Source organism: Lithobates pipiens, unplaced genomic scaffold (assembly GCF_037356315.1).
Source record: "Lithobates pipiens isolate NorthernLeopardFrog02 unplaced genomic scaffold, aLitPip1_a1.2 Scaffold_22, whole genome shotgun sequence".
NCBI lineage: Eukaryota > Metazoa > Chordata > Amphibia > Anura > Ranidae > Lithobates > Lithobates pipiens.
In genome coordinates, this window is record NW_027507784.1 from 253,487,502 (window position 1) to 253,502,871 (window position 15,370).

At 40.8% G+C, this 15,370-nt stretch overlaps 1 protein-coding gene across 2 annotated transcripts in view; it reads left to right on the top strand.

Moving 5' to 3' along the window:
• Positions 1 to 15,370, top strand: part of TMC5 (transmembrane channel like 5) — a 319,514-nt gene that overhangs the window by 107,253 nt on the left and 196,891 nt on the right. For both annotated transcript variants that reach the window (XM_077448949.1, XM_077448948.1), the window contains 2 exons: positions 11,042 to 11,144; positions 14,275 to 14,362. In XM_077448949.1, the coding sequence (XP_077305075.1) occupies positions 11,042 to 11,144; positions 14,275 to 14,362 (191 nt within the window). The remainder of the gene's footprint in view (positions 1 to 11,041; positions 11,145 to 14,274; positions 14,363 to 15,370) is intronic.

Below are 15,370 nucleotides of genomic sequence, written 5' to 3' on the forward strand. Positions count from 1 at the left end.
GAGGAGATGTCAGTCTCACCTAGATGAGAAACCCAGTGCAGAGCAGGGACCCGCTAAAAAAGTAACTTCTCTCCGGCCCCCCATCCCCCCCCCCCTTAATTTCCAGAGCCAAAGGTGTAGTAAAAAAAAATGCTTTATTAATGTGAATGTAATATTTTTTTAATTGCTGTTATAAATTAAAAAAAACAGTATTAAATTATTGGAAGCTTCTATTAAGATACATGTTTGATGAGCTACTAAAAAGCTGCAAACATATTATGTATTATAAACATAATTCTATAAAATACAAAAAATGGTGCGCTGACTCCCAAACATGAAAAGTGCAAAAAATATAGAGGTCTGTAAGTAAGTTCATTCGTTAAATTAAGTTGAAATGATCTAGTCCCAAAAAAAACCATAAAAAAAATAAAAATAAAGTGTGCAATAGGTGTATACAGCAGAAAAAGTGGTGACCACAGCAGGCGTTTAGTCAAAACTGATGTCTTCCCGGGGTAGGGTAGATGTGAGGCCGCGTACACACGGGCGGACTGTTCGCCCAACTTTGTCCGCTGAACAGTGTTTGGGCGGACAGTCCGCTCGTGTGTGGGCTTTCAGCGGACAGTTTCAGCGGACAGTTTGACGAACAAGGTTTTTCGGAAATTCCGTAAAACTGTCCGCTGAAACCTTGTTTGAGCGAACAGTCCGCCCGTGTGTAGGCTTGTTCGTCAAACTAAGTTCCGCGCATGCTCAGAAAGGATTTACATGCCGAAAGTTATAATGCAGTGTATAGGACGTCGTATTTTTCGTCCCGTCGTACGTGCCGTTCACGTCATCGCGCACGGTTTCAGCAAACTGTTCGTTCGTCGTGTGTGGGCATGTCCGTCCATGCTAATTTTGAGCGGACTGTTTGCCGAAACTGTTGGACGGACAAAGTTGGGCGAACAGTCCGCGCGTGTGTACGCGGCCTCAGTTGTGACAAAACTTGTAGGACAGAGCCTTTTGTGATGTCATCATGCAAACTGGAAGTCAGCAGAAGGCCATTTTGCTGTTGCTCTGGAGTTTGTTTACAAGCTTTTTATCTACAAGAATGTGCTTCTTTTCCACCTTTTAATAAAATGTTTTAATTAGTTTACACTGTGTGGCGCTTCCTGCTTTGTCTTTGATATGTCAAATACCTGGATGCACATATGATTGAGCAGATCCGTTGGATGTCTCCTGAGATGCTTTTGGCACTTGCCACCTGTTTATGACTACATTGAAGAAGGAGACCTGCATGTTGTCTGATGTTCTAAGTGTGGTTTGACCTTTCTGTAATAAGAGGGTCATATCAATCTGGTAAGCCTATACAGCGTTACCTGGTGGAGGAATTTACACCTTTTGGATTTTCATTTCACAAGAGTGGATGTGGTCACCACTTTATCTGCTTTATACACCTATTGCACACTTCTTTTACATTTTGTATGGGACTCAATCATTTCAACTGAAATTTCACTTTTGAACCCTAATATTTTTTACAGACTTCTCTTTATTTTCTGCACTTTTCATGTTTTGGAGTTAGCGCAACATTTTTTGTATTATATGTTTCTATATAAAAGAAGTTAAGCAAACAAGCACTTACTGACCTTTAATACATTTAAAATCAAATATATTATAATACAGGATTTATGTGGTTGCACCATCATTGATAGCCCCATGGAAATGGGAACCCCGCATGAGAATCCTTTTGCAAACCACAGTGCCTTCGCATATATCCATGGAGCTCACACACAAACGTATCAGGGTGTGGGTACTGAATATTATTTGTGACTGTTGTGAAATAAGGAGAACTTACAAGTTGCATGCATTTGGACAATTGACATCCGCACTTGTGGATTATTATTTATTTGCAATGATAACCTTGTTACTAATAACAGTGCTTGCTTCCATGTACCATTTTTTGGGGATCAGACTCAAGGCAGGGAATAACTAAGGCCGCGTACACACGGGCGGACTGTTCGTCCAAGTTTGTCCGCTGAACAGTGTTTCAGCGGACAGTCCGCTCGTGTGTGGGCTTCAGCGGACAGTTTCAGCGGACAGTCTGACGAACAAAGTTTTTCGGAATTTCCGTAAGACTGTCCGCTGAAACTTGGTTTGAGCGAACAGTCCGCTCGTGTGTAGGCTTGTTCGGCAAACTAAGTCTCGCGCATGCTCAGAAAAAATTTACACGGCGAAGGTTGCATTGCAGTGTATCGGACGCCGAATTTCTCGTCCCGTCGTACGTGCCGTTCACGTCATCGCGCAAGTTTTCAGCGGACTGTTCGTTCGTCGTGTGTGGTCAAGTCCGCTCATGCAAATTTTGAACGGACTGTTTGTCAAACTGTTTGACGAACAAAGTTGGGCGAACAGTCCGCCCGTGTGTACGCGGCCTTACAGTTTCTTTAACAAAAGTGTCAGGTTTAATCCAAAGAATAGTCACAAACAGAAGGTAGAGGCCTCTGGCCATAACTCAAAAATACATTTCTGCTCTACTGTGCCTTACTGTGTCCATAGTCCAACAAAGTCCTTGGTTTAAATGTAAGTGTCCTTTATAAAGCAAACAGTTGTATCCAGGTTTTGTTATAAACAGCTATGCTCCTAGTCGCCTCCTCACATGGAGATACACACTCTCCTTGAGAGCTAGGACCAGCTGCCATAATCAAGACCTAGACAGAAAACATCAATATGCGGTCCATGGAATTGGGAGACTGTCACACCCAGAGCTCTATCAGACTCCCAGTAAAACCAGCCCTGGAATGGGCTTTACTAATACAAGGTAAACAACTTTCTTTCTTTACCATGAAATCTTTTGCTTTACATAGTTACATAGTTACATAGTAGGTGAAGTTGAAAAAAAGACACAAGTCCATCAAGTCCAACCTATGTGTGTGATTATATGTCAGTAATACCTTGTATATCCCTGTATGTTGTGGTCATTCGGCTGCTTATCTCATAGTTTCTTGAAACTATCGATGCCCCCCCCCCCCGCTGAGACCACCGCCTGTGGAAGGGAATTCCACATCCTTGCCACTCCTACAGTAAAGAACCCTCTACATAGTTTAAGGTTAAACCTCTTTACTTCTAAATTTATTGAGTGGCCACGTGTCTTGTTAAACTCCCTTCTGCGAAAAGTTTTATCCCTTTTGTGGGGTCACCAGTATGGTATTTGTAAATTTAAATCATATCCCCTCTCAAGCGTCTCTTCTCCAGAGAGAATACGTTTAGTGCTTGAAACTTTTCCTCATAAGTAATAACCTCCAGACCATTTATTGGCTTTGTTGCCTTTCTTTGTATGTACTCCATTTCCAGTACATCCTTCCTGAGGACTGGTGCCCAGAACTGGACAGCATACTCTAGGTTCGGCCGGACCAGAGGCTTGTAGAGTGGGAGAATTATTGTTTTATCTCTGGAATGAATCCCATTTTTAATGCATGCCAATATTCTGTTTGCTTTGTTAGCAGCAGCTTGACATTGCATGCCATTGCTGAGCCTATCATCTACTAGGAACCCCAGGTCCTTTTCCATCATAGATTCCTCCAGAGGTTCTCCCCCCAGTGTATAGATTGCATTCATATTTTTGCCTCCCAAATGCATTATTTTCCCTTTTTCTACATTGAACCTCATTTGCCATGTAGTTGCCCAACCCATTAATTTGTTCAGATCTTTTTGCAAGGTTTCCACATCCTGCAGAGAAGTTATTGCCCTGCTTAGCTTAGTATCATCCGCAAATACAGAGATTGAACTGTTTACCCCATCCTTAAGTCCCTTTATGAACAAATTAAACAGGATTGGTCCAAGCATAGAATCCTGGGGGACCCCACTAGCCACCCTTGACCATTCCAAGTACTCCCCATTAATCACCACCTTCTGAACTCGCCCTTGTAGCCAGTTTTCAATCCATGTACTCAACCTATGGTCTATGCCAATGGACCGTATTTTGTACAGTAAACGTTTATGGGGAACTGTGTCAAATGCTAATGCTGGTTTAAGGTGAGCTGTTAGGGCAGACTCCTGGTGAATGCCTGCATGGTGGGAACGACTGTGTTCACAACTTTCAAGAACTGTTTTTTTAAACACGCGATCTTCACATCTCATCACTTTTTTATACACATGCACTTTATTATTTGGGACTTATTTGATTGTTTTTTTAACCTCCCTGGCGGTATGATTATTTCGGATTTTAGGTGCTAAAAGCGGTACCATTATTTTGCATGAAAATTTGGCGTTTTATATTGTAGTCCTGCAATTCTTAGGAATAACTCTCTTAAATCTGTCCAAACCAGAGTCTAGCAGACATCCCGGGTATGATAAAGTTTGAAAAATGAAATCATAAATTATAATATAATAAATAATTATACATAATTGTACCAAATAATAATATAACAATAATAAAAATTATTCAATAATGTAATCAAATCAAAAACACTGAAATTTGCTCAGTTGCAGAATTGTCACTGTCATTACTTTTCAGTATTTGATGACGGATCTCCCCACAAATCGCTATCGCTCAATTCTGCGAGTGATTCTAATTTATTATCGCTGTTTTCTAGCTGGTCTAAAATCATTTTTGATGTAAAATGACAGTTTTGGTTGCTATGGGCAATCTCCAGTTTCCAGGCATAAAGAACAGTTTTTATTATATAAAACTGCATGCAGGACACTGGGCAGACCACTAGGGACAACGGGGATGTGAAATATTTACATACAGCAATGTAATCTGTAAGATTACATTATACTGTATGTTTACTGTTTGTTTCACTTTTTGAATTTGGCGCCGGTCTCCGTGCCCGTGCGTCGCAACGCTCGCAGGGCACGGAGATCGGCGATGTAATGCATCGAGCGAGACACGGCTCGCTCGTACAGCGGGGAGACAACGCTGGATCCGAGGGAGAAGGTAAGTAATCCTCCTCCTGGATCCAGCGATGCAGTCCCGAGTCTGACTCGGGGATACCGCTCTTGGTATAAAAAATCCACCCCGAGTCAGACTCGGGAATACCGTCAGGGGGGTTAATGTAAAATCAGATGAATACATGCTGTTGATTCAAGCACTTTAAACACTGTTTCACATATTATCGCATATTATTGTATTTTTTATTTTTTTTTAAATTAGGGATAGTCATTTATGCATATTTGTCTTTTTACTGTTTAGCTTCTTGAATTAGTGCACTTTATCACTGTTTCACATAGTATTGCATATTACTGCAATTTTTTTTGTTTAACTTTTTATTGTTTTTGAGAATGTATTCTTTTTTATGTTTTGTTAAATGTTCACCCTAATAAAAAAATAACTAAAATGTAATCCCAGTGTTATTTATTGATTTTATTAAAAACATTTTTTATAAAGATCAGTTTTGTCTTAATGCACTATTCAGTGAACTGAAGTAATTTTTTTTAGGGAAATGGTAAAATATTTACCAAAAAAAGCTGAACTAAAAATATTTCAGTGAGAGCTTTTTTTTTTCTACTTCAGCCACTTTGGCTTCGATTTTTCTGACAATTCATCTCTCTTCAGTTATTAGTGAATGGACCCAATAAAAACAGACACTTGGACAAACAACAAGAAAAACTAGTGCCAAAGATATTAATGGAAGATTGAGGGATTAAATAAGATTGCTGCCACCCAGTGACGGCTCTAGGCTTTGTGAAGCCTTAGGCAAAACTTAAACATGAGGCCCCACTCACACCCATAATGGGAAAAATAATTCAAGCATTAAAAAATAACGGTGTTCCCCCCCACAGCATATAGCGGTGGGTAGTATTTACATGAGAGGTGTGTGGAATGTATGGCGATGGCTAGTATGTACATGAGAGGGGTGCAGAGTGTATATAGGTGGGTAGTATGTACATGAGAGGAGTGTATGGCAGAGGGTAGTATGTACATGAGAGGGGTGTGGAGTGCATGGCGGTGGGTAGTAGTATGTACATGAAAGGGGTATTGAGTGTATGGCGGTAGGTAGTATGTACATGAGAGGGGTGTGGAGTGTATGGCGGTGGGTAGTATGTACATGAGAGGGGTGCGGAGTGTATGGAGTTGGGTAGTATGTACATGAGATGGCTGTGGAGTGTATATAGGTGGGTAGTATGTACATGAGAGGGGTGCAGAGTGTATGGTGATGGGTAGTATGTAGATGAGAGGGGCGTGGAGTGTATGGAGGTGGGTAGTATGTAGATGAGAGGGTTGCGGAGTGTATGGCGGTGGGTAGTATGTACATGAGAGTGGTGCGGAGTGTATAGTGGGGTTATTATGTAAATTAGAGGTGTGCGGAGTGTATGGTGGGGGGGGGGGGTAGTATGTACATGAGAGGGGTGCAGAGTGTATGGTGGGGGTAGTATGTACATGAGAGGTACTGGTATCAGAGTTTTTGAGCCCTTTCATGCTGCACCATATACTGGTCACTAATGTATAGTAATGCAATAAGCCCCTCCATGCTGCATATTACAAATACCAATGTAAATGACCCCCCCTAAAGAGTTAAACACTTCAGGCAGTTGACACAGATAAGCCACTGTGACAACAGTGCCTAAGGAAAGGTTTTAAGCCTCTGCAAACTTGCCAGCACTTTTGCACGGGGCTTCACTGGTTCCTCGCAGGTCTTTGCAGCAGCACTCTCCTCTGCCCTTTCATCTTGGCCTGTGAATGACATCATGCTGGGCGGGACTAGGAAGCTCCTGTCAGGCAGAGACCACTCCACCTGACAGAGAAGTGAATGCGTCTGTCGGCTGGACACACAGGATACTCGTACTGCTCTGCTGCAGATAGTGTACCGGCGGCCAGCGGGTGTCACGGGGGTCTGTAGCAGTGCGAACTGCGGAGCAAGTGGCATTTTTACGAGGCCCGCCTGCCCCCCGGCTCAGTCTGCCTCTTTTTCCTGGCGGGTTCAACAGCGGCCGGCCCGGCAGCTCAGTCTCCACCTCCTCTAAAATTCGCCTGCAGCAGGCAGCGCAGTATATGAAAGATGGTGATCCTTTACCGGCCTGCTCACCCTGCCAGGTTGGGGACACTGACTGGGGACATTCCCTCTCATTCTCCCACACACCTCAGGCAAATTAGGGGGCTGTGAGGCCCCTGGGAGTGCGAGGCCCTAGGCGGCTGCCTTTTATTGCCTAATTATAGAGCCGCCTCTGCTGCCACCTAAGTATCAGTGAATCACCAGCCTAGGTGTGTGTAGCCTATTGCATTAGGGTGCACACTCAAAGATCAAACACATATGCATGTGGTGTGTATGAGATATATATATATATATATATATATATATATATATATATATATTATACACACACACACACACACTCTTATGGTAGAGCCGGTACAGTGAAAGAGAAGTACGGTTGCACTTCATGAATGGCAGAACCGGTCAGAGGGAGATATTTCCCATTTCCCAGCCTGCACACAGAGCGATAATGCTAATTCGCTTGGGGTGATTAGGGTGTACCCAGGCACACCTGGCACACACCCCGCGCATGCCTATGGTCACCAGTTAATTGGCAAGAAAAAAAAGAAGCAAGCAGCGCAAATCTTTAATCCCACAATCTGGTGATAGTGAACCCACTGCTATTAACTTAATCCCTTACTGTACACATGTGAAATGCATTCAATCCAACAATCATGTATAATGATAAACTCTGTGTCATTGCATCAAATAATTCATTTATCATACAAAAATTATTTGTCTATATGAAACAAACCAAGTGCAAATACTGTTAAAAAAAAAGTGCAGAAGAAAAATCTGTGTGCTGACACAGTGAACAAAAAGTGTTTAGTGCAAGAAAATATTTTTCATTAGTAAAGTTCATGCATCAAAAATTCATATGTGTTCAAAATATTTGAAGTCCATTTTGCAATCTCAGGAAAAATCCTAGAAAGTGATAATAATAATCTTGGATTTTTTTTCGGGAATTACAAAATGGAGTGCAAATATTTTGAACACATGAATTTTTGATGCATGCACTTTACTAATGAATAATATTTTCTTGCACTAAGCACTTTTTGTTCACTGTGTCAGCACACCATTTTTTCTTTTGCACTTTTTTTTTATCAGCATTTGCACTTTAATCACTTCAGCCCTGGAAGGATTTACCACCTTAATGACAGACCATTTTTTGCGATACGGCACTGCGTCACTTTAAGTAACAATTGCGACGTTGTACCCAAACAAAATAGTGCCTGCTATAGCGCTTTGAAGAGCCAACATATCATGACGGTGATTCACGCAGCCGTGCCAACCTGCTGCAGTATAATTGTTTTCATTAAAGCAAATCATTTTTGTATGATAGATGAATTATTTTATACAATGGATTGAATGTATTTTGCACGGGTACAGTAAGGGATTGGGTTAATAGCAGAGGGTTCGCTATCACCAGAATGTGGGAATATAGATTTGCGCTGCTGGCTTCTTTTTTCTTGCCAAAAATGGAGACTTGCATAACTCTGGCTATAGATTTGCGGAGCTCTTGCTGTAGACTTACCACTACCATATTTTCTCTTGCTAGAGACTTGCCATGCAAATTTGCTACAAACTGGAAAAATCTCAACTAGAACTTGTGCTTCAAGTGCTCTGCAAGTCTACAACTTGCCAAGGAAGGTGTGCAGCAAGTTCACAAGACTTACAATTCAATACTGCCACAAATGTGTGGCAAGTTATCCTTGCTATCTTGGATACTTATATTTATTTACAAAAGGGGTACTGTTAACATTTGGTATGGGTATGTGAAGCAATATGCCTTACATGTTAATTGTAGTATTTAGTACATAGTAATATAATAAGTACACAGGAGTTATTATAGCTGTACTTCATTATACAACTTAATGCAGGGCAATGCAAGATAAAAAATTATTTTGATTACTAATTTTTGCATTTCCTATTGCTAGGTATTTATCTATTTATGTAGAAATGTACCCTTGTAGAAAAATGTAAATTAATGCATTTGGGTGGCAAAAATATTAATGCAATCTATACACTGGAGGGAGAACCTCTGGGGGAATCTAGGATGGAAAAAGACCTGGGGGTCCTAGTAGATGATAGGCTCAGCAATGTCAGGCAATGCCAAGCTGCTGCTAACAAAACAAATAGAATATTGGCATGCATTAAAAAGGGGATCAACTCCAGAGATAAAATGATAATTCTCCCGCTCTACAAGACTCTGGTCCGGCCACACCTAGAGTATGCTGTCCAGTTCTGGGCACCAGTCCTCAGGAAGGATGTACTGGAAATGGAGAAAGTACAAAGAAGGGCAACTAAGCTAAAAAAGGGTCTGGAGGATATTAGCTTTTAGTAAAGGTTGTGAGCACTGAACTTATTCTCTCTGGAGAAAAGACGCTTGAGAGAGGGTATGATTTCAGTTTATAAATAAGGTGCTGGTGACCCCACAATAGGGATAAATCTTTAAAATTAGAAGAAAAGAGGTTTAACCTTAAACTACACAGAGGGTTCTTTACTGTAACAAGCGACAAGGATGTGGAATTCCTTTCCAGAGGCGGGGGTCTCAGCAGGGAGCATCGATAGTTTAAAAACACTATTAGATAAGCAGCTAAACGACCACAACATACAGGGACATACAATGTAATACTGTCATATAATCAAACACATAGGTTGAACTTGATGGACTTGTCTTTTTTCAACCTCACCTACTATGTAACTATATGGTTCATTTATAATTTCTTCCTGTATAATGTATCTGTTGGTGGAGACAGTTTTTCTCTAGCGTTATGTTTGAAAGATATAACCTACAGGAGGAATATAGGTCTCTACTTTTTGTCTTGTATTTATTATTTGAATAATAATTTAGCAACATATATTGAATATTGCTAACTGGCAATTTTGTAATCATTGTATTGTTTGAGAAGAACACATAGTACAAGCTAGCATCCCTGTTAAAAAACATAATACAACGTATAGTGAGGAGTCCTGAAAAAAGTACAAGGCTCACGAAGAAAGCCAAATAAGTAAAAATCAGGTTTGAACTATTCAGCTGATATATCTCTAGAGAGGAACCCAACAAGATATTTCACGGTCATGTGCCTAACTTATTGTCCAACCAGTATGCAGTGTCATCTCTTTAACAATCAGCGGACATAGCATCAGTTTGAGACAATGGACTGATAGGATTTATTCCAGTTGAATCTTTCCTGTTTTTTATTTTTTTCAATTCTGAGCAATGTAAAGGAAAGACTGTCTTAATTTAACCCTATCTTCTTGCCACAACATAACATTATCCTAAAACCTAGTACCTGAGGTGTCTTGGATATTTATAAGACCTTTTATAATTGTGATGTTATGATGAAAGATGTGTCCACTTCCTGCAATAAATCACAATGAGACTTATTTATAAAACATCTGAAACAAGAACTGTCTGTAGTAACCCAATGTCAATAATTGAAAACTGGGTTCAATATGTATTTTTTCCCAGGGCAAGTAGAGAATGGGGCATTGCAAATCTGTTTCTATGTAGTGAATTGTACCTGTTCAGGTGATATTATCCAGCATCTTGGACTATGGTCTATTATGAAAACAGAACTACAGAACTCATTTACAGACACAGAAGAAAAGTGGTCCCTGTAGTAACCAATGATATTTACTGTGCAGTTTAGTGCAGCTTAGCAATACAATACCAGGTCACATCTGTTAGATTTTGAAGCACCTCAAGTGCATGTAACTTCTGTGGTCTGTTTGGCTATAAAACAAACCTGTCATGGCAGTCTGCCACGGATCGCAATTAAAATGTATGGGACTGCATACACTAACATGGCCTCACGGTGAAGGCCATATTATTTCTTAAATAGCATAGGATAGTGCAGGATGAAGTGATTGCTATAAAGTGCTTGTTTGTACTAAGTTTACTCCTCTCTGTTAGGTCCCAGCATCACTAAGGCTCTGTTTATAAGGCTCTATACTTTTTTAGTATGTGTTTAAAATATATCCCTCCCATCAGAATGCATGGTTTATAGTGGCTAACATTTCTCCATAAACGTGTCTTGTAAATATTTTAAGTTCTGTTTGGAATATTTTTTTATTGTTGTTAATTTAGCTCTGTTTTTTTTATCAATCAGAAAAAGAAAAGCTAATTGCAGAACTAGTGGAACAGTCTAACAGTGAAATAGCTAACAAAACTCGGAAATTTCCAACTTGTCTGAATGAAAAACGAGACCTATGGTAATAGTTGCATTGTATGTAATAGATAATACAGTGAAAGAAGTAGTCTCATTTCTAGTTTTTTTTTTCAAAGTCTTCTACCATGTCCTAACTTCCTACAGGCGGTGAAAGGCTCGGTACATAGTTGCATAGTAAGCCCACCCCTCTTACGCACTGCCGTTCGAAAATGCAGCTAACAAGGAGATGGCCCATTGCTTGTCTCAGACTCCAAGCACTTTCCCAAGGCAAGCGCCAGCAAGTGGGAATACAGAAAGATGGAGGGTCCCCTTGAATTCCTCTGGCTGGAGCTTGTCTTGGGAAAGTGCTTGGAGCCAGAGACAATGGAGCCATCTCCTTGCTAGCTGTGTTGCTGAGGGAGGAGGGAGGTGTCCTTTCCAGCCAAGAAGCTGGCCCTCCACAAAACGTTTAGAAGATGGGACAAAATACATGTACTTTTTCCCCTGTGATACTAATAAAAAAAATGAAATGAGACTTCTTCTCAAAGGTCAGTGTCAGTTTTTACTCAGGAACTAACTGGTTTAAAGCTTATATCCTGCTGTTACTTCCCTGGAAATAAAGAGAAACTACTACATGAAAATGAACCTTTGTTTTATAACATCTGCTCTATCTTTTTCTCCTCTTGTCTCCTGAGACAAGCCATCTCCTGATTCTCTTCCTTCCTCTTTCCATAGCCATAATCATGAAAGTATGAAAGTAGTTGTACAACAACCACTGCACGTTTTTAGAACCATCATCCATTTAAAAAGTCGCATGGTAACCAGACTGTGCCTGCACAATGTCTCCACACAGTTGCATAAGACAGTGCTCTGAGTGCTGGTGTAAAACTTATTTCAGGATAAAAAGCCACAATCTTATGTTCAGTTTTAAGGCAATTCTGGGAGCAAGTGTTTTGGGCGAACTCCAAGCTACTAGACTCCTTGATATCCTTCATAGCCCAACCTGCTCACCTAAATCTCAAACCCCCATGTCTTACAAAAAGGAGCATCAAGCTACTCCTTCACATCTCAACGGCAGCTAAACAAATGTAGCACTACACCCAAAGGAGCCGCTTGATAATTTCAGGTTCTGCGGTCTGCCCCTCAACCCCAAGAAATGTCTCACACCCTCTGGCACATCTGGTTAAAATAATTTTACTGCAGTCACAAGATAATAGGACACCAGACTGTAGCAGGTCAAAGAGTACTTTTACTATGAGATTTTGCAAGAAGACAGTAATAACCTAAAAGTTACCTGTAGTAAACTGTGATACTAAGCAACTAGGCACAAATATAAATATACAACACAATTAAATCACAGTTTAAACAACCCACAGGCTCTGAAGTAACATATTTGCTCATGTATGAAAGGGAGAAAAAAATGACTTCCCGTATGCTAATCTACTTCCTTAAAATCCTGAGATCATTAGCCCAGAACATAAATGTACAATGCAATAAATAACAATATTATACAATACTTTAAACTGTACACTTTTTAAATGAGAGTTCTCCCTTAATACAGTATGTGCCAATATTTTTCACTGAGTCCTTAGAGTTGTAGAAGAAGAAATTTGGTAGTCCTTATAGTGGAGATGTCCAGTATCTTCAGCTAGCTCAACAAGGGCCCAAAGAGATCTCTGTGCAATAAGGCCCAGTAACAGGGGATAACTTGTGTAAAGTGTCTCCTGTGAAGGCCTTGATGAGAAGATAAAGTAAAGGTGTCTGTATGCAGTGTCTATTTTAGTGTACAGCATGTGCTTAAGGTGGGCTTCCACCTGCTCACCAATCCTGAAGATACGGAAGCCCAAAAGGAATGGATGCCCTGGAACAGGCTCTTGAAGAATGCCCAACTGGCAGATGTTGGGACTGCGACAGACGATCTGTGTCTGAGCATGTAGCCTGCTTCCTGGTAGGGCCACCACCTTGCTCAGCTGCGATGTCTCGCCCAGCAGGTAAAAGGGAAGTACTCCTTCCCCTACCTCTGGCCTCCTCAAGCTCACCCTGATAACCTTGTGGTCCCCTCACCTGCTCCGGGCTCCTCGTGGTCTCTCTCTTTTCCAGCTTTCGCCCTCTCATTCTCCCTAGAGCCTGCTTGGTGGGGCTTGTAATTTCCTCCCCAAGCTTGGAGAAAGGACCCCCTATCTTCAGGACTACATGTGGCAGTGTGCAGAGGAGAGGGAGGGAGGGAGGAGAAAAGCCAGCAGCAGCTGCTGTTTCCCTTCATCCTAGTGCAGCTGTGCGTGTGTCCAGTGTGTGCCTGTGGCAGACCGAGCAGGGCGGATCAGCACACAAACAATTGCTAAAGCCTGGAAATTTCTTACCCTCACCTTGGTTGAGGCTAGAACAAGAGAAATAGTCTGTGATGTTGCATGAAAAGATTGAAGTGAAATTGACTAATAGAATGGATAAGTTCTAGTCTAACTGCCACCCATGGAGCTCTAAGTTTCTTCCAAACATTAATTTGCATTACAGTTATCCGTTCTCCTAGTACAAACAGTCTCATATCTCCTTTCCTCTATATCATACTTTTTCTATACCCTGTGTTCAGAATTAGATTGAATATGGAACCCATTATTTCTCTTCTACTTTTTTTCATCATTTCAAATTCCTCACAAATTGTAACATGTTTTATGTTGTGTGTATCGTCTGCTACCCCATTTGACAAATTCAAATGGTTGCAAATTTTATCTGCAAAACTAATAAACAGAATAAGTTAATATATTCCTCTATCAACCATTGAGAGACACAGTAACAGGGTGTAAGAGGGGTTGTGTAATGTGACCTAAAGGGGAATGGACTGTAGGTCAGCCCTATAACCCCTCCCACATCAGACATGCCCGGTGTCCTTCTCTAGATCTGTTTTGAGATGTGTATGACTTCTTCAATCAAGTAGTTGCTGCTTAATTAGTAGACTACAGTCTTGTTTACACTAGTGTCCATTCTCTTGTAGGTGGTTCCAAATAACACATTGTCTTATACTCTGAGCATGTGTCTCTTAATGGACTTTGTTAAAAGGATTTTACGGTAAACACAAAAATCCTATTAAGTACAATACTGCTGCAGAACAAATGTATTAATTGAGAAAACAGGATGTAAGAAATATGGAAAGGCTGGCTGTATATCTTATGATTAAATCAAAAAGTAACTCTTTGCAGGAACCAAGTCATGAAAATAAAACAGAACTCATCAAAAGATGCTTCTGAAATGCAGTGCTGTACTGGATGTCTTCGTAGTATTAAGTTGGTACGTCTTCTTTTATGTTACTATTTTCATCTCATTATGCCTATCTTTAATTTATAAGGCCTATAAAAGCATTTATAAGGTATTACCCATTCAATACATTACAGTACACAATAATTCCTTTGCCTGTTATAACAAATGGAGGACAGCGCACGAGTGTAAATATGTGCTCTGTGAAATTTGTGCAACACAAACATATAAATTGCACTCTTGAACAGTTTTTTAATTCAGTGATTTCTTCCGTGCTTCAATCCATCACCGTGAGCCTTCACCACACTGGAAAACTCACCAGATAACCATGACCTCTCGCTTCAGAGTAGGTCTATATGCGCTTTGTCCCACAAGGGTCTAAGACATCCCAAAGGGGGAAAGAGCAGCCAGGAGAGGAAGAGAGTCATGCCGCATACACACGATCGGTCTTTTCGCCAACAAAACTGTGGATTTTTGTTCGAAAAATGTTGGCTCAAACTTGTCTTGCAAACAAACGGTCACACAAATATTGGCCAAAAATTCAGAAAGTGGGAAAGTACAAGACATACGATGAGCCAAGAAAAAGGAAGTTCAATAGCCAGTGCGACTCCTTCTGCTTGATTCAGAGCATGCGTGAACTTTTGTGTGACGGACTTGTGTAAACACAATTGGATTATCTGACAACAAGTTTTGTTGGCGGAAAATTTGAGAACCTGCTCTCAAATATTTATTGGCGAAAAGTCCGACAGCAAATGTTCGATGGAGCATACACACGGTCAATCTTTCCGACAACAAGCTCAGATCCACCATTTCCCATTGGAAAGTCCGACCGTGTGTACGTGGCATAAGAGGTTGGGCAGAGTATAGGAACAAACAAAAGCAGCATTGGGAACTAGAATGAAGAGAAGAAAATGGAAGAAAAAGGGTGTAGAGGAGGAAGGAAGAAGGGGCTACAGGAAGTGACGTAGTTCTGTTCTGTTGGAGACACCTGGAAGTGGTGAGATATTCAAAGAAGACCATGTTCGCACTAAGGCCGCGTAC